The 17,770-nt window shown below is 38.9% G+C and overlaps 2 protein-coding genes across 2 annotated transcripts in view; both read left to right on the plus strand.

Annotated features, from left to right (window-relative positions):
- LOC110062958 (uncharacterized) overlaps positions 1-13,555 on the plus strand; it is a 53,829-nt gene extending 40,274 nt beyond the window's left edge. The window contains exons 38-49 of the mRNA XM_089273011.1: positions 5,644-5,715; positions 5,798-5,869; positions 6,264-6,335; positions 6,882-6,953; positions 7,082-7,153; positions 7,461-7,532; positions 7,978-8,049; positions 8,428-8,505; positions 9,041-9,425; positions 10,244-10,868; positions 11,343-11,482; positions 11,956-13,555. Coding sequence (XP_089129137.1) covers positions 5,644-5,715; positions 5,798-5,869; positions 6,264-6,335; positions 6,882-6,953; positions 7,082-7,153; positions 7,461-7,532; positions 7,978-8,049; positions 8,428-8,505; positions 9,041-9,425; positions 10,244-10,868; positions 11,343-11,482; positions 11,956-12,051 — 1,828 coding nt within the window. The 3' untranslated portion in view covers positions 12,052-13,555. The remainder of the gene's footprint in view (positions 1-5,643; positions 5,716-5,797; positions 5,870-6,263; positions 6,336-6,881; positions 6,954-7,081; positions 7,154-7,460; positions 7,533-7,977; positions 8,050-8,427; positions 8,506-9,040; positions 9,426-10,243; positions 10,869-11,342; positions 11,483-11,955) is intronic.
- Positions 13,556-14,714: 1,159 nt separating this feature from the next.
- LOC110062933 (WD repeat-containing protein 19-like) overlaps positions 14,715-17,770 on the plus strand; it is a 32,517-nt gene continuing 29,461 nt past the window's right edge. Inside the window, exons 1-3 of the mRNA XM_089272599.1 lie at positions 14,715-14,819; positions 16,036-16,127; positions 16,711-16,776. Coding sequence (XP_089128725.1) covers positions 14,814-14,819; positions 16,036-16,127; positions 16,711-16,776 — 164 coding nt within the window. The 5' untranslated portion in view covers positions 14,715-14,813. The remainder of the gene's footprint in view (positions 14,820-16,035; positions 16,128-16,710; positions 16,777-17,770) is intronic.

A 17,770-nucleotide genomic window follows, 5' to 3' on the forward strand; every position in this document is an offset into this window, starting at 1 on the left:
ACGAGCTTAAGGAAACAACGACGACAGCGGCAACGAGAACGCCACCAAAAAAAGTTTAATGAACAAAACAATGTCTGTGCACGTGCGTTGTAAATCTTTGTGTATTCCTTAGCCTTCCTCTGCAAAACAGCAGCGTGAAATGACCAAGTTCAGCGTAGTCCTGGTGAACGTGAGCGACAGCGGCTAATTAGTTTTTTTTTTTTGTATTTTCGTTTGGAATTGAACGCTGGCATTACATATTTAGCCTGAAAAAGGTTTTTAATCCATAGGTGTACTAAACAGGTCTAGACAATTGCCAAGTTCAAAGATAAAATAGAAATTCATTTTTTTCTGGGCGTCCCTCTTGGCGTCGCCGTCTTCATTTCTTACGTTCCTAACGTTTGCGCGAAACTCGCAAAAAAGGCAGACTGTTTATACCCTGCTAGCATAGTTTCCGTCGATCTTCTAGAAAAATCTTAGGGGTTAGGGCTATCGACACAGACTCTGCTCGCAGGGTGCTCTGTTTTTGATGATTTCTGTTTTTGATGAATACATATCTCAAGCTGGGTGACGTGCCAAATTTCGACGATAAACGAGTTTCCTCTTTTAGGGACGCGTCATCTTGGCGCACCAAATTTTCTGATACGCACAGAAATAACAGCATTTAGCTATTTTTACAGAAGCAGGCTTTTTAATTTTCGAAATTAGCTCGAGATTAATCTAGAAGAGTTATTCATCTTTGCGCTCAAGCTGTGATCTGAAATAGGAAAAAGCGAAAAAGTTATCTTTACGGTACGCAGGATCAAGCCAAACCATGGGCAACAAAACTTTTGCAGCCTATCTTAGATTGTCTTGGCGTCCTTTATTTACTACCAGCCTGAAATTCAGGTGCCTCCTGGAGTCGCACTCTCCGGAGAAAAACCGAGTCTACTTCGGGTGTATGCGGCCACCCTTTTATGTTTTTGATGAATATTTCAAGCTGTGTGAACATGTCGATTTTCGGCGATCAACTTATTTTTCCTTTAAGAGTCGCGTCAACTTGGCGTACCAAATCGCCTAAAACCACTAGCAATAAAAGGAAAAGCGATTTTATGGCACCAAAAATATGATATAACGGACTATGGCAGTTGTGTTTGTTTTGTTATAAGAAAGTTCCTGTTAAACTGATTTTAAATCTGTGTTTCTTTAAACTTATGGCTTGATCGGTCGTTCACAAGTTCGCGCTTTGGTGAACAGAAAATCACGAAGATCTTATTCACTGGATGGTGGTCGTAGTTTTAATTGGTAAACTCTTGTCAATACAAGAACATATAAGAAATTTATTTCTTACTCTTGATTAGATTGATTTGGAGGTAAACCAAACACTTATTTTCTGTGGAAAACATCCGACGCTTTGTCGTCAAAATTGTCGGCCGCGATGAAGGCTAGGCTAAGAAATGAGGAAATTCACATTTCAATCTTGATCAGCGAACTCGCTTTTACAAAGATTGATTTAGACGTACCCAACCACTTTTATTTTCTGTGGTAAACATTCCATGCATTGTCGTCGAAATTGCCGGCCGCGATAAAGGCTAAGCTAAAATGATCTGTATTGTTCGTAATTAAACAAAAGATTCATCTCCGTAACACTTTTACATCCTTAGCACCACTGTGCATGTAGCTCAGATTTCTTTAAGGTTAATGTAACCGCATGATTTCTGGTACCATAGTCTAGTTTATTATATGGAAAAGAGTGTTTTACTGGGAACTAAACCACTCGTAGATTCCATACGCCACTTCATCCGGGACCCGAGTGGCGTATTTTCCGTATGTCACCTTTGTGAGTGTCGTATCGTTCAATGAAGTCACGATTCCCGCCTTTTGCTTTTGTTGAATTGGTTTCTCCATATAATAAAAAGAACATTACACGTTGGCTCGAAGATATGAATTTTATGTTCTCGTGGCAAGAACAATATCTCACGAGTGAACGAAGCGAACGAGTGAGATATTGTTCTTGCCACTCGAACATAAAATTCATATCTTCTCGCCACCGTGTAATATCCTCTATATATCAAGAGGAAGATCGTCGTTGCTTTGAAACTTGATGGTCAATACCGCTCTACTGAAGGTAGAGTGTGAGATACCCAGAGACCCTCATAACAAACTGAATAGCTGAGTAATAAAATTTTATCTTTTTTCATCATCGAATATATACGACAGTACCAGTCAGGTACATCCAACGACAGTTTTCTCTCAAGGCTTTGTTCTAGGTTATCTGGAGTGCTTTTAAAGCTCTGTAGGTTAATTTTAGGCGGCGCTATAGAATTTTATCTGATCGGTCATTCCAGGAGAATTTGAGTCTACTCGAATTTATGAGGGCTTTGTTGTCCTTGGCCCGAAAACCTTGGTTTATTGGCTCTCCGTCCAGTTCTAAAATCATAACTGACCATTTTTTGGCGCCCAAGACTATACTTTTTATCAATGCGAGAACAACAGGCATTCAATTTCTGATATCGCGAAATTTCGACATGACAATTCTTTTAAGGAAATAAGGAGATAATTTACCGAAACCATCAGTCGGATGCTCCCAGGCAGTGAATTTAAGATCATTTTCCTTCTTTCCCTGTAAGAAAATAACCACGAGAATTGTCTATTTTCGAATTTGGCTTAAGAACAAATTGGCCACCAGAAAACACCATCCTTGGTGAGTAGTTGAGCTTTTTCAATATTCTTTGTTTTGTCTATAAAACAGGATATAAGACGTCTTGCCCTGAGGATGTAACTTTCCTTAAAACCCTTTGATTTCAAAGCTGTCAACTGAATCACAATTAGAATTCACACTAATCTCGAGTTGTGATTAATATTATGAATAATGATGGCAAGTTTCTTAATTTCCACTATCTCATCGCACAACGAAGAACAACACGTTATTATGTTTAAATTTTTGCTATTTGATAAATTGTCAGGGTTCATTGGCTGGAACATCGAATATCAGTTGTTTAATGGGGAAATTTGCTCTGATTCTTGCTTTGAAGAGAAAAATGAGAAGCAAATATACTGAAGCAAATCAATTTTCTCCATCGCGCTTGCCTCTTCCATTTCTGTTCATTAAAACCTCGGAAAAAATCATGTTCCCTTAGTGTAAACAGAAATTTTAAATAAACACTTCTATTATTAACTTCAGAGAAATCCAGAGAACACACTTGATGAAGAATAACAATTGTGATCTTCTTAGTGGTTCGGCGTTTTACCTGCACATAAAGAATCATTTTGCTGGTTCGGACATTCAAAACAGAAATCAGTAAGAAGCTGTACCCAGAAATTCTACACGTTAAGGAGCATACCCAATTTATTTTCTGTTTATTTTCAGTTTTCAATTAAACGGATTTTTTTTTGTTTGTGAAGGTACTTCAGGAGAAGAAAAGTTCCCTCAGGGGGTTTCATTCATCTCTTTGCCCAGTTGTTAGCTTTACACGTTGTTCGTCGTGTGACGGATTTGCTCAGCATGGTTTCATCTTCATCTTTTGTAAATCCTTCAATTTTCTTATGTTCACATTTGCTGGGACAGTTTGAAACAAATTATGTCATTTCTCAACATCCACAACTGAGACATCACTCGAAGAAAAGAAACGAAAGTTTCCAGTGATAATGTATGCCGAAATCGAGTTCGGTTTAACGGTGGTCGTCAAATACGAAATATTCAGAAGTCCATTCAGTTTAGATCTTGAAGGAAGGAAGACAAACAGTGTTCTTTACAATCCGAATTTCGGTTCTTTAAGTCGCCAGTGGTTTTAGCGTGATCTCATATTTGACATCCTTCAAAAATAAAAATTTTACAACCTGTCGTCAACGGAGTGCATTGTGGATGAATTGTAAATAAGCAAATGTTGTTTCAAATAACGGTTCAGGGTAGAGGATCAGTGCCATTTGTTGATAAATCTTAACGAAGAACTGCTAAAATGGTCCTGGGTGTCTGCTACATATCTGCTGAATATCTGCTGAATATCTCCGTATTAGATTGTAAGACACGTGAGTTGGTCAACTCGGTGTTGCGTGTGGTTTGCCGATATCCATTAGAAAAGCTCTCAATCTGTGATGTGTTATGACGAACTTTTCCACTTCACAAAAAGCCTTAGACATTATATAATATTTGCCTTTTGTTGTCAATAAAACATCTTGCAATAATGTTTTGAGCTAATAATGTAAGTTTTCGTTATTGAAAGTTCTTTCATTAAAGACAGCCGTTAACAAGTTAAAATTGCGCTTGTCGCTGTACGTTTTTGCTTTACTCTAGTCGCCACTTGCTGTTCAGTTCAGCATCAGCGACTTGCGAATTGTGGTAACATTATAGGAACTTACCTCTGGCGTTTTTTTTTTCAGCAAAACTTTCTGCTTCTTACTATGAAGATCAACGTAACGTTAAAGCCAAGGCACATTACATGTAACACACAGGAACGTTTGTGTCTCTCAGTAACGCCAAGTCTTGAACAATCAGATTTACTAAGACAAAGAATGAGGAATAGGGATGTGGGGAATTGAAAATGGAAAATTCAAAATTGTTGAGATTAATTGTTTTTACTGTCAATGTAAACAAGCACGAACACCTCGGCGAAACTTACGAGCTGTCGTTAAGATATTTTGTTTGAGAGTAATAGAAAGGACGGCTGCTTTCTTGAAAGTCCTTTTATTGAATACTCATTTGCATTCGTATCGGGTTGGTGAATCTTTTAGGATTTTTTTAAGAAAATGTTTTACAAACTGGAAGATGCTCTTGTTGTTATCAAGTACTTCCTTAGTACTGAACTTTGAACCCATTTTCTCTTTAACCGACCTGTTTTTTATGCTAACTAATTTTTGGTGGCTTCTGTCTGCCTTCATCAGAGCTACAATGCAAACAGGCTCTTTACTGCTCGCGTTACAAACCCGTGCGCTGTCTTTTTAAATTCTGAATTAGAGGCACGTAATCGGGAGGGAGTGGTTTCCTCTCGCTGACAGCTTGGCTGTCCAAGGTGGAGATCCTTGACTCCAAGCAAAGCCTCTTGTGGCAGTTGGTTATACCTTGTTCAAAGATCCGGGCGTTTCTTGGGTGGATGTTGTGATCCGTGTACTCAGCCTGTCGTTTGATTGCTGATTCGCTTTTGCTCGCGCAACCAATCGCAATACTGGTAGTAGTATTTTTGTTGCATTAGCACTTAATGTCGAGATTAAGGTTGTCACGAATCTACCCTGGCCAGGTGTGCTGGTCTAATGCTACCTGGTTTGGACCTTGGACTGAACACTGGCAGGGTCACTGTTTTGTATCCCTGAGCTAGAAACTCAGCTACAACACTGTGCTAGTCTAACCCCGAATTGAGGTAGAACGTTTTCATCACAACACGGCACCCGTGTTGGTGGTCCTGGGCGTTGAAATTTCTACCCCTTGGTAATTGAGCACATGTATTTTCTAGTGTACATTTTGGGGACCAACATGGCAGCCGTGTAAGTGCTTTTTTATACGGTTGAAAATGAAAAAATACTTGTGACGCATGCCAGTTGATCTATTCAGAGCTAGAGGTTCTTCTCCTTTTAGGGAAGCTGGTCTAATAGCTGTGACTGAAAGATTTCTAACTTTTTGAATTTTTTATTTCAGGTTAAACATTGCATTTGAATATCGGTTTTTCTTTCTCTCTTTCTCTCTCTCTAAAGTTTATTTGGTGGAAGCAAAATCGCCCAGCTGAGGAACACAGATTTTCAATCACTGTCATCTCTCATCTACATGTAAGTCAGTGCTTTTCATTGTAAATCACTAGTTCAAGGGTTCTTGGGAGATGAACCTAACCTTTTGTCTCTTTTATGACAGAGATTTGAGCCACAACAAAGTATTCCAGTTAGAAATGGAGACGTTTCGAGGTTTATCATCTCTAGAAACTTTGTAAGTTGCACAGATTGAATAGTAGACGAATACATGACCATCCAAGAGACAAGGGAAGTTTACAATCGTTCCCAATAAGAGCCAATTTGGCACATTTGCTGGTTAACTCATCAAACACAGGTTACGAAATCTTATCCAATGTAAGAGAATATTATTTTGGTAGGCGCATCCGAGCTTTATTTCTCTGCTCACTCGCATAAGCGGCCTGGCGCGTAAAAATAAACCACCATATTAAATAAATATATTAGAAAGTCATATAACAGACTGTTAATTTTGATATAATTCATTATAGACAGGGAGACATCATTAATTTCAAGAGTGTTTGGCGTAAGCTAACATAAATATTTCTAACATTAATAGTTTGTAATTGATAGTGTTTTAATTACGTCTACAGGAGACTCAACAACAATTTTCTTAAGGAACTCAATGACGACGTTTTTAAAGGACTATCTCGCCTTCAATCGTTGTAAGTTAGTACTCGTAGCTAGGAAAAATCTCATAAATGAAATGAAATGGAAGTGAACAAAAATACGTGTAATTGACCTCTGAAATCCCTCCTAAAAATAAAGTGTATGAGATGGATTGTGGACAAGTAAACGCTACATTTTTAGCTATCGACAACTTAGCACTTTCTCTCTACGGAAAGGCGGGGAAACGGCTTTAGTTGTGAACAACTAACAGTTTTCGACAATGACATTTTTGACCGTTTTTTCCGTGTGTGGGGATCATTGGTTAAGTTGTCGTCAACTATCGTTACCATATTGAAACGTGTAGTGTTTTGAGCATATGCAGTGAACGTTAGTTCCCAAGGTCTCGCGATCTGACTTAGACAGTGACAACTAAAACTCCAATGAATGTGTGGAATGCACACATCGAACAGAATTATATAGTTGTTGATAACATTTAGTTGTCGACAACCAAATGTCTTGTCTGTTGAGGTCCAAGCATTTTGAGTATTGTGCCCCATAACTAGAACTGGCTTATAACTTAATAATACGGTCATTTCTTGCAGGGATCTTAGTGAAAACCTCCTTGCTGACATTCAGGAAGGCGTCCTGAATAATTTGACGAATTTGCAAATCTTGTGAGTAAAGGGAAGTCATTTGAATAAAGAACTTCCACGTGGTATTTCTCTCAAGGCTATATTTTAAATTCAGCTTCAAAACGACTATTATATATACTAAAACAAGTGACTTTTCTTTGCTACTTCAGGAGTTTAAGATTTAACCGTATTCACATCGTCAACAGAAATACCTTTAGATACACGAGGCGACTGTCACATCTGTAAGTATGAGGTGGTCTGTTTAAAGGACAACTGGTACAATCCGCATTATGGTTAGAAACGTTTAGATCTTTTTACACCAGATTAACTGCATATTTTTTTGTAAAAGTAAAACTCAAAATAATGCTTTTCCGAGGTCATCGAGAAGGCAAGGCAAACTGATTACGTGAGATTCAGGGCCCGAGACAACCCTTCCCTCCCGAGTTACCGTGGCCGTTTTAACTTACAAGTCACTGATATCTGTCACTTCTAAGTTAAAGAGCTCTTTCTGGAGGAATTCTCTTATTTTATTTTACATGTTTTTCCTAGGTATCTTGATCACAATCTTATCAGCAGTATTCAGGAGAGAGCATTCGCGTCTCTTTCAGAGCTGGAACATTTGTAAGTGTCTCTGTATTCACTATCGACAGAATTTAATTCTCATCAGTGAAACGTCATTGTGAAGTAAGTTTTATACACATGGCTCAAGAGCATCTAACTGATTGCTTCGTGTTTCAACGTACATCATAGAGTTATGATTCACCGCCAATTTAAAGGTAATTTCGAAAAATACTTTTCTATATAAAACGCCTCTCAGAAAATATGCACTAGTAAAGTGTCTGTACCTCTGTGCTATCAATAGATTAAATTACAGAGAATCTACTGCGCCTTGATATAAAATGGTCAGCCTGTCTGTCTGTTGATTGTCTGCCTGCCAGCCTCTCCTGTTGTTTTTCTGCGGGTTTTTCCGTTGGTCTCCCTGTCTATCAGCCTGTCAGTCTTTCTGTCTGTCTATCTAGAAATGCCCCTTCAATCCATGTTGCTTCAAGTGACCTATTTTTTTTAGACACCTTCACAACAACAACCTCAAAAGACTTACCAATACTGCCTTTACTGGCCTGCGGTCACTCACAACACTGTAAGTCGATTATTTATTTGGGTTTGTTACTGTGTTAATTGAAGTACCCGTTGCCCCTAGTTACAGGATATTATACTTTGATACTACAGCGTGTACTACTGCATGTTAACCATGGTGTTGAATAAAGTAAAGTTGACTTTACTCCTTTTTCTCCTCTTCCTTAATCACCTTAATCAAATCATATATTAACGTAACTTTGTTATAGCCACACAGTACAATGAGCAGCTTTGGTACTGGCCATTCTTAGTGTTTTTGAGCTGTTGGACGAGGAGAGGAAAGATATTTAAGGCCATAGAGTTTTTGACCGTAGTACTTATTGAAAACCTGTTACTATATCGCAAATGAAAATCTTCATTTTGACTTATTTTTTGGATATAGGCGTCTACATGCCAATGGAATTGTTGAAAGTGAAATAACGACGGATACTTTTGACGACCTAGTCAACCTAAAGAAACTGTGAGTATTGTAGCAGGTCGGCTGCTTGTCTCGGAATTATTCTTCACGCTATATTACACAACAATACTCAATCACCTAGAGACAAGCATTGCTTCCTTGTCTGTTTCTGTAACTCCTCTCTCTTTCTTAGTCTTAAATATACAGCTATTGTAGGCCTTTCAGGCACTTCTCCTAAATTATCCCGTAGTATCTAAGGTGTTTACAACAAATGAATATGATCAACTTTATCCGAGCTTTGAAGGAAAGTTAACTGGGAAAAAACTGAAATGCTGCCTTATAGAAAGAGTATAAAGGCAAAGGAACATTTTTAAAGAGAAGGAACTTGGGGTCAGGCGAAAAAAAAACTATATATATTAAGAAAAAAACAAGGACCTAATTGGCCTCAAAATAAATTGTTGGTGAAGTTCTGGTCCAGGGCTCGAACACAAAGTAACGAAATTGTTGCTGAAGTGAGGCTTATCTTGTCCCCAGGTTTTAACTAGCAAAGAAAGACTCGCTATCCAGATTTACGAAAGGCTTTCGTTTCTTTATTTAGAACCTTGGACAGTTTCATTCTCTGCTGTTATGCTAACAAGGCTATAACAGATCTAATGTGTGACTCACCCCAAAATGAATTCTCCAGTTGTGAAGACATGATGAAGAACCCAGCGGTACGGGTCTGCCTTTGGATTCTGGGCATCATAGCATTAGTTGGCAATCTATCAGTGATATTCTGGAGGCTGGTGCACACCGAAGACAGCAAGGTGCAGTCATTTCTGTTGAAGAACCTCGCCTTTTCTGATTTCCTGATGGGCGTCTACCTCATCATTATTGCTGTGCAGGACACTCGTTGGCAGGGTGAATACTTCATGCATGACGTGCAGTGGAGAGCGGGTACAATATGTCAGGTCACGGGTGCTTTGTCTATGCTATCTAGCGAGGTAAGTTGGAAGAGTTTCCACCTATTTTTATCATTGTCTAGTGTTACTTCTCTGAGGTTAAACGCAAAAATGTCTTGCTTACAACTCTAAACACATGTAAAGACATGAACGCCAAGGCATACCAGCCCTTCAGGTTCAGTTGAGCTCTCTGACTGTGTATCGCTAGACTCGTCACAAGTCTTCTTCTCAGCTCAGTTGGTAGAACACTGCACCGGTCAGTTCGCAGAGGTCATACCGCTCACGCCTAATTTCAGGCTTTATGTTCACAGCTGCTTAAGTTGTGCATATAACGGCGATTATCACTCATGTCTTTTTGGATCTTTTTTCGCTTTTCAAATATTTGATCTTTCATATCATTATGCACTTGCATTCTTAACACTGTTAGGAAGTCAGCCGACGGATTTTGTATAATGATACAACTGGTAGAAGTTTTAGTAGATAGGATGGTATCCATCCCAGAGTATTCTCCATGGTATTTGCAATGTTAACCGAACAGTCCGGCGCTGTGAGAGCTATCTTCTAACCCAAGATATCCGAACATACCTGCTCACTCCACAGGTTCATTTGAACTCTCCGACAGTGTATCACTAGACTTGTCACAAGTCGACCTCTTCACGGAGCAGAACTTCGCCAACCACTATTCAGAGCACCTCCAATACAAACGTGATACACACAACTCAGTAGTGAGGCTAGACTGCAGTCAACTCCCTGTCAACCGGAACACCTCAGCGGCAAGGAGAAGGACCCCAGCCTTAATAACGATTGTTTATTCTAATTGTTTGTCCGTAAATAATTTCCTTTATTGTTTACCTTAAAAGGTCTCCGTAATGCTTCTATCCATCATCACCGCCGATAGGCTCATCTGTATCGTGTTCAGTTTTCGTGTGCAGCCCTTGTCCCTTAAAGCCTGTCACGTCATTTGCTTGGGTGCGTGGACACTGGGATTCGTCCTGTCCTTCTTGCCAATGTCAGGTCTAAGTTACTTCTATGATTCAGAGCATGGACATCGCTTCTATGGACGCTCTACAGTGTGTCTGGCTCTGCAGCTCTCAGATGACAGACCACCCGGCTGGGAATACTCAGTCAGCATATTCATTGGGTTGAATTTACTTGCCTTCCTGTTCATATCGCTCGCCTACTTGGCGATATTCTTGTCTGCGGTTAAATCGTCAAGTTCGATCAGATCAACGAATGTTAAACGACAATCAGCTCTCGCCAAGCGAGTCGCTTTCATCATTTTAACAGACTTCTGTTGCTGGATGCCTGTGATCGTTGTTGGCATCTTATCACTGACAGGAAGTTTCCATGATCCCGAGAAGCAGGTGTATGTGTGGATGGCAGTGTTCGTACTTCCGGTCAACTCATCTGTAAACCCCATACTGTATACAATCGCCACGCCTCAGGTGCAGGGATGGCTGTGCAAGGATTCCACTGCTGCCAAGGGTAGGTAAAGAACCAGATATCTACGTTTTTGTTAAAAAATAATTCTAACTTTGGGATTAAAGTTTCCTAAAAAAAAAAAAAAAAAAATGCTGAAATAACACTCCCTAGTAGTGATGGGAGAAGTATGGGCTCATTCAATTTTTCTATTTCTCATTTTTCCTCAAGGCTACCTGTGATATTTAATAATTTGTGCGTGCTTAAGGTAATTTTATCTGGGACAGTGGTGATAGCATAATTTTATTTTCAGTAAATGACTGCTAGTCTTCTGCCTAACAGAACGGGGCTTCAGCTTTGAGGAGCTTACCTTCAATAAGGATCATAATAACATTTTCTTTTTGCCATAGGGCAGGAAATAACAGAAATATTTATCCCATTGATACGACGAAATAAATGTATTCGACTCAATGCCTTTTGATCTATGAGTAATACTAAAACTTACTAACTCTAAGATGTAATTGATCATCTGCCACACAGTGCGGGGAACAAGACAGGCACGGTCTGCTGGTAAAATAACGCCCACGCCCAACAATCTTACGGCTAAACAAATGCATGTTCAATCCAGTTTGCCTTCTACAAAGCCCGCTACAAAGAAACAAGGTGGAAATAGTCTCAAGGTAGGAAACAACAGAAGATAAAGTTGACCTCAGTAATTTATTTTATTCTGATCTTTTTTCGTGGAGGGTCACCAATTAGTGTATTTTAACGCCAAAACGATTGACACTTAAAAGAGCCACTCAGTTTCTAAGAACGGAAAAAAATCCTACAGTGGAAACTCGTTCAGGGAGCGTGTGGACCCCATAACTAGTGGATGGTCAGAGGTCGCGTTCCCCGACCGCTGATCAAAGGGAACTCGGGCTCCGGGAACAAGATTTGTCTGACCGGCGACTATTGACCATTCATACCTACTTCTTTATGCCCAGTTGTTTATCTTTAGTAAAGTGAACGACGCAAACTGCTAGGGGGATTGGAATGCAGCGAAAGCAAAAAGATAATTTGGTCTTGTATTTCCAATCATTTTGCACGACTTTCTTATTGAAAATGGAATCCGACAAAGTTATGTGATCGAAACACTGTATTTCATTTTCAGGATGATAGTCTACATTCAGCAGAAAACAAAGGCATGGATTCAGAGGAGAGTGGTTCTAATGAGGTTATGGACACTCTATACGACACCCGCTTCTGAAACGATGAAGATGCTTCTTATTAAAAACTGATAAATTTTTTTAGAAATAATTATTCCGTTACTGTAGTGTTTTAACCAAGTGCTGTGCCTCTCAAAAAATGAACTATGCTGTTCACTTTTCATTCTAGCTGTACGTTACGAAGTTAGGACTAAGAGTATTTAGGTGGCTTGCAAAAATTTCGAGCATGTTTCAGCTCGTCTAATTTGATAGATCAATACTGCCACTGTAACAATAACGGCATCAAACAAATGTGCAATCATAAATGAACAAGTTTTCTTGACATTACAAGTTACCATCTCTCTATCCTCTTCTTTTCTAGGTGGAGAATAGGCCATCTACACAAGTTACCGCAGCAATTGTATAAAATGATCAAAATACACTTAATTTTAGCTTTAAGGGCTTATAAGGAAAACCGAGTCCGATTGTCTAAATTGAAAAAAAGCTGGGGGAGCGGATTAAGAACCCCTTTAACTTTTCCAAACTTTAAGGTGGCTCTGAATCTGCTCCCACAATGTTTTTCAACTTGGCAAAAATTTGCATTTCAACAGGTTAATGTTATTTCGATAATTAAAAAATGGGGCCCACCACCACCATTGTGTTTTAATCATAAGCCCTGAAAGCTAAAATGAAGGGTGATTTTGCGGCGTTATACTGTTACTATGGTAACCTCAAACGTCACGATTAAGGTCATACCTTGCTCACCAGTGTAAGGACATTGTTTAGTGCCATTGTTGTAGAATTGCGTAAAAACGAGAGGTAGCTATGATCCATTAAAGAAGTCGCCGAAAAATGTTGGAAACCGTTTCCTGCCACGTCAAGCGGGAGTATTTTATTTCCAAAGTACAATTTAAATCCACCACCAGGCTTATTTTGTGAAAGATGCAATTAGGAGTTATATAACACCAAATCAGTCATAAACCAGTGTCGGCGAGACACTAATCAATTTAATAAACTCATAGCCCAGAATTTCTCTACCAAGATTGCAATCTTGTATTAGACCAATTTGCGCTTGATTTTCGAATCTAATATACGTTTTAGAATACGTTTTGGAAATTAGCGCTACTTACTGAACTAGTCAGATAAAAGCCAATCTTTTTCGGGCGCTTTCTCCTCATTGCCTGTATTTGAGCGCGTCGAATTCTTATTGGTCCATTGTGTTGCCTACGTTGCTGTGATTGGCTCTTGCAGCGGCTTCAGGTTTGTTTTACGTCACGCATATAGCGGCCAGTGTATTGGAATATTTACCGCTTTCTAGAGGCTAAACATAGTGCCTCTTTGAATTTTTGGTGCTCAAGGAACAAACACGTTATTTCTTTCACTTTGCTAGATTAGCCAACTTGATGGCAAACTGCATACGAATTTGCCACTGATTAAATACATGTTGTACTTTTGACTAGTACTTTGCTATGATACTTTGCATACAAAACTGTCACTTCCTGTAATGACAGAGTATTTCTCCGCTATCAACTTTGCCTGACATTTAATAAAAGTTGTGTCAATTGAGTGACGTGTTTTATCATCGTTATTTCATAAGTAGCTGTGTAAAGCAGTCTCTGCAAAGGATCTAACTCGATCAGGGTTCATTAATACGCCCTGTTACGATGCGTTGGTACATTACATTTTATTGCTTATTACACTGACACTCCTCTCCCCAGCCACCGACTTTCTCAGGTCCATCTTGCAATTTCCCGCTACTTATTTACACTCCTGGCGTAAAGAGATGGGTTTGTCTCCATTTACCAAAAATTTTCGGAAGAGACGGAACTTCTGGAAAAGTAGCCCTGTTTTTCCCGTTGCCGTCCCGAATGAAATTCGAGTTACAGTCTTTTATCGTTTACATCAGTTTCTTTTCACGCCTTTCAGCTTTCCTGTCCATGCTAAATTTCACTCCGTATGTAACCAAAATGGAACATATTCTTCCTAGATGAAAACATTCAACTGAATTTTTTTCAAAACCTTCATTTGTAAATGGTCAACAACTACAGTAGCTTACAGTGGACGTAAGTGACTTGTGCAAGAATAGAAGACGACAAAACTATTCAGGTCTTGCATCAAATTCTGTTGTGATCAAAGGACTTTAAAAGGACTTCGCTCCCAATTAATATATTTGTAAAAACGTCTGTGGGAACAGTGTTTTGCAGACAAAAGTATGAAAAACTTATAACCGCGATTATCAACTTTGCTTGCATTTCATTGCCCAATGATCATGAAAATCCTTAAGTTTTAACAGTTGTGGACGAAATATCAGCCAGGTCCTACAATAGAGTCCGTCAGGGTCAGGATTGTAAGCCCCCAACGACATCCCTATGTCCTAGCATACCCCCTTCTCGGCGGGGAGGATTTCACAGAGTGTGGTTTTAAAAGCTACCGAAGAAAGGAATAAAGCGCTTTACACCCAGTTCACATGTGTTGTTCCTCTATCCGTCTAAAAATTAATCATTCATATACACGCGATAATCTTGAAATTTGAAAGCACGAATTCTCAAGAGTATCATCACGTGGCCTGAAATGGGGTAACAAACCGCCTAAGCTAGAAAGGTCTATTATCTGGTGCAACACGCAGTCAGAACGAAGCATCCGGGATGGCAAAACAAACCGCCCAAGCCTTCTGGATAATTCATGCTTCTTATATAATGACGGATCTTCTTTAACCGACAACCGCTGAAAGGTTTTTGCCAAATTCAAAATGGCGGTCTTTGTTTGTAGATTTCCTTCTTGACGAGAGCGATATCAGCCGTCTTTTGAGTCACACAGTTGAATCATGAAGGTAATTTTCATTTTACTTTATTACTTTGTTTAAATTATCTTCATCTGGGAAATAACTGTACTTCCCGGGAAAAACCAATATAATTTTCTGGTGGTCTCCATGGTAAATAAACACAAACTCTCCGTCGAAGTGTTTTTATACAGTGAACCCGACCGTTTGGCTGTGAATTCCAACTTTTAAACTATTTTTATGAAAGGAGATAACCAAAAGAACATCTAGTTTTTAAAATAAACAGAACCTCGTAGTCTTTAAAATATTTGCAGTGTTTATCAAGGTGGTGTTGGTTTTGAAGCGGTGTTGAATACTTGTTGGCTTCGAATTCAGCTTCCATTATTAGCCGTCATGTTTGTCTGACAAGACTGTAACGTCAGCTAATTAGAAGAACTCAACCCTCTGAAATATATATGTTAATATTTTACCCAGCACGAGATAGCAAACTGTTGTCCTTTAGTAGAAAGATATGAATTCCATGCTGCACAGTAATGCATGATAAGACATATCTACAGTACATATAGGTTATTGACCAAGTGTGAGGTCAAGATGCTGGATATTGGCCAAGTTCTTTTTTTTGCGAGTTTATGGACTGAGACGGAGTCAAGGTCCATAGACTTGCAAAAAAAGAACGAGGCCAATATCCAGCCATCTTGGCCGAACAAGCTTGGTCAATAAAGGATTTATTTTATTGCTTTGAGGGAAATTTTTCTCGCGGGACACGGCGGGTAGTCCTGAGCAGGCAAGATAGCTCCATCTTGCCTGCTCGGGTAGCCAATCACAGTGCCGGATTTGATTCATCTTGCCCGCTCGCGGAGCTAGCTATATAATAAGTACATGTAAATAAGCTGACGTACAATTGAAAGAGCTTCAAACTAAGATCAGGCTAGAAATTTTATTAAACATTTGACTTCATTCTTAGTTTAGCTTAGTTTCTCAAATTTAAATCAAATTCACACCAGTCAGCCTGTGGAGGTGCATTGGATATCCATAAACTCATGCCATACCACACAAATCAAAACTTCAATTGTAACTGGGAAGCATGTATATGCAGTATACTACAATTAAACTGTGCACATGAAAATTGAATGAATTAGTTTGGTAATCCCGTTTTCCATACATTCTAGGCAGCTACTGAAACATTACTTCCAATTCAAGTACCGTGAACATGTACATATATTTAGATCCAACATTTTCTAAACCTTGTGTGTCATTATTATTTTAGCGTGTATTCAGTGTTCCTGAAAAGGTGACAGGAGAGGGTACAGTCACCTACAGCTGGCAGCAAAAATTAGGCAACTATTTAGCTGTAACTGGGTAAGCTTATCCTTTAAAATTCGTAGAGAACCTTGGTTGGCTAACACATTATTATTTGTCTTCAGAAAAAGTTTGTCAAAACTTGTAATGCTTTTTTTTTAGATAGATCTCAAATTGGTATCGGGGAACACAAGGTCGAGGAAACAGAATATCAAACCCCTCAATTACTTGTACCTTGTGTGCTGCACTATATTAATATAATTAATTAGTTTCCCTGCAGTAGCGAGGCATTTTTTATGTTACAGAGGAAACTGCTGTATCTATACCTACAGTATCTCTTTAGTGACTACATGTACACGTAGGTATTCCATAAGACCTCTACAGAGTGTTTGCATTCTTCCCTATCTTCTGCTGCTAAAGATTACTCCTGCCTACAAAAAACTTCTTCTATTATGGAACTTGTGAAACTACATGTACGTTAATAAAATATTTTTAGTGACAATTCACTGTAAAATTCTATTTTGAGGTGTTGACTACTTGTAGCTATCCCAGTAGAATGGTGAGATATTGAACTAAAATATTACTGGGGAAGACATACATGTACTTTTTTGTATAATTGTGTATAATTTTATCCTTCCTGTAGGACAAACAGAGTTGTGGTGATTTATGATCGTCATGGAGATCAGAGAGACGAAATCAACCTTCCAGGGTGAGTTGCTTTATTTTGTCACATACGGTACTGTACATGTGGTTCTCTCACTGAAATAAAGAGCTGTGGTGAAATACTTGAAATTTATTGTGTGCAGAAAGATTTCAAGGTTTTAAGGTCCATGGCATACTGTATACTGTTTTTAAAGTACTTACAAAGGGTCAGCACAATGTTTTAAAAAAATAAGCAGTTTCCATGTTCTGCAGCTTACGTGTACTTTGATCCACATGTACAACTCTGCTCATGAATAGACCAATTTTGATATATCAAAATTCAGCCTAAAACAATAGACTTCAGTAAAAGGCTCTGGGGAATAACTGCAGAGTTTGTGGGGTTTAATTGCCAGAACCTTGTGCTGAGGTCTGCTGTATTAGGCTGAATTTTAATATATCAAAATTGGTCTATTGGCTATTCTTGTATACCTTGTAAGCCAAAATCGTACACAAAACCATAACGGTGTCTAGTGTCTACTAAAGGAACTGGACAACATATGATTTACATACACTGTACACTTTATATGTAAAGTATATGTGCTGCCAGTGGTTCAGTTTTTACCTCTGTTGTAATTTTTTCTAAGCAGTGTCTCTTTTTTCACTTTTTTGGGTGGAAGGGAGGGGGTGGGTCTTAATAAGAATACCATATGTGTACACTACCCACCCTCCCCTCAGTTCCATGTGAATTTTAAGTTATTTTCAATTAAAAAAATCTAAAGCAGAGGTAAAGATTGAACCATAACATACATGTCTGTAGATTTACACCCCTGTTCCCTAGATAGGGGACTAAACTGCACCATTAACCCATTGACTTCCTTGCTGCCCGTAACCGCCCGGGACGAGCCTTGGCCTTTGTTCCACTTCTGATGTCATCAGCTTTGACCAAAATTGGCATCATCTATACTCAACTTCTGCAGGAGGAAAAAATCTTTCCAATGATACCCAGATCAGAGTGATTGGCTCAATGGAGCCTGAAATATGCACAAAAATGCTCAGAAATT

This window comes from Orbicella faveolata, unplaced genomic scaffold (assembly GCF_042242905.1).
Source record: "Orbicella faveolata isolate gen_17 unplaced genomic scaffold, um_ofav_v1 contig_35, whole genome shotgun sequence".
Taxonomy (NCBI): domain Eukaryota; kingdom Metazoa; phylum Cnidaria; class Anthozoa; order Scleractinia; family Merulinidae; genus Orbicella; species Orbicella faveolata.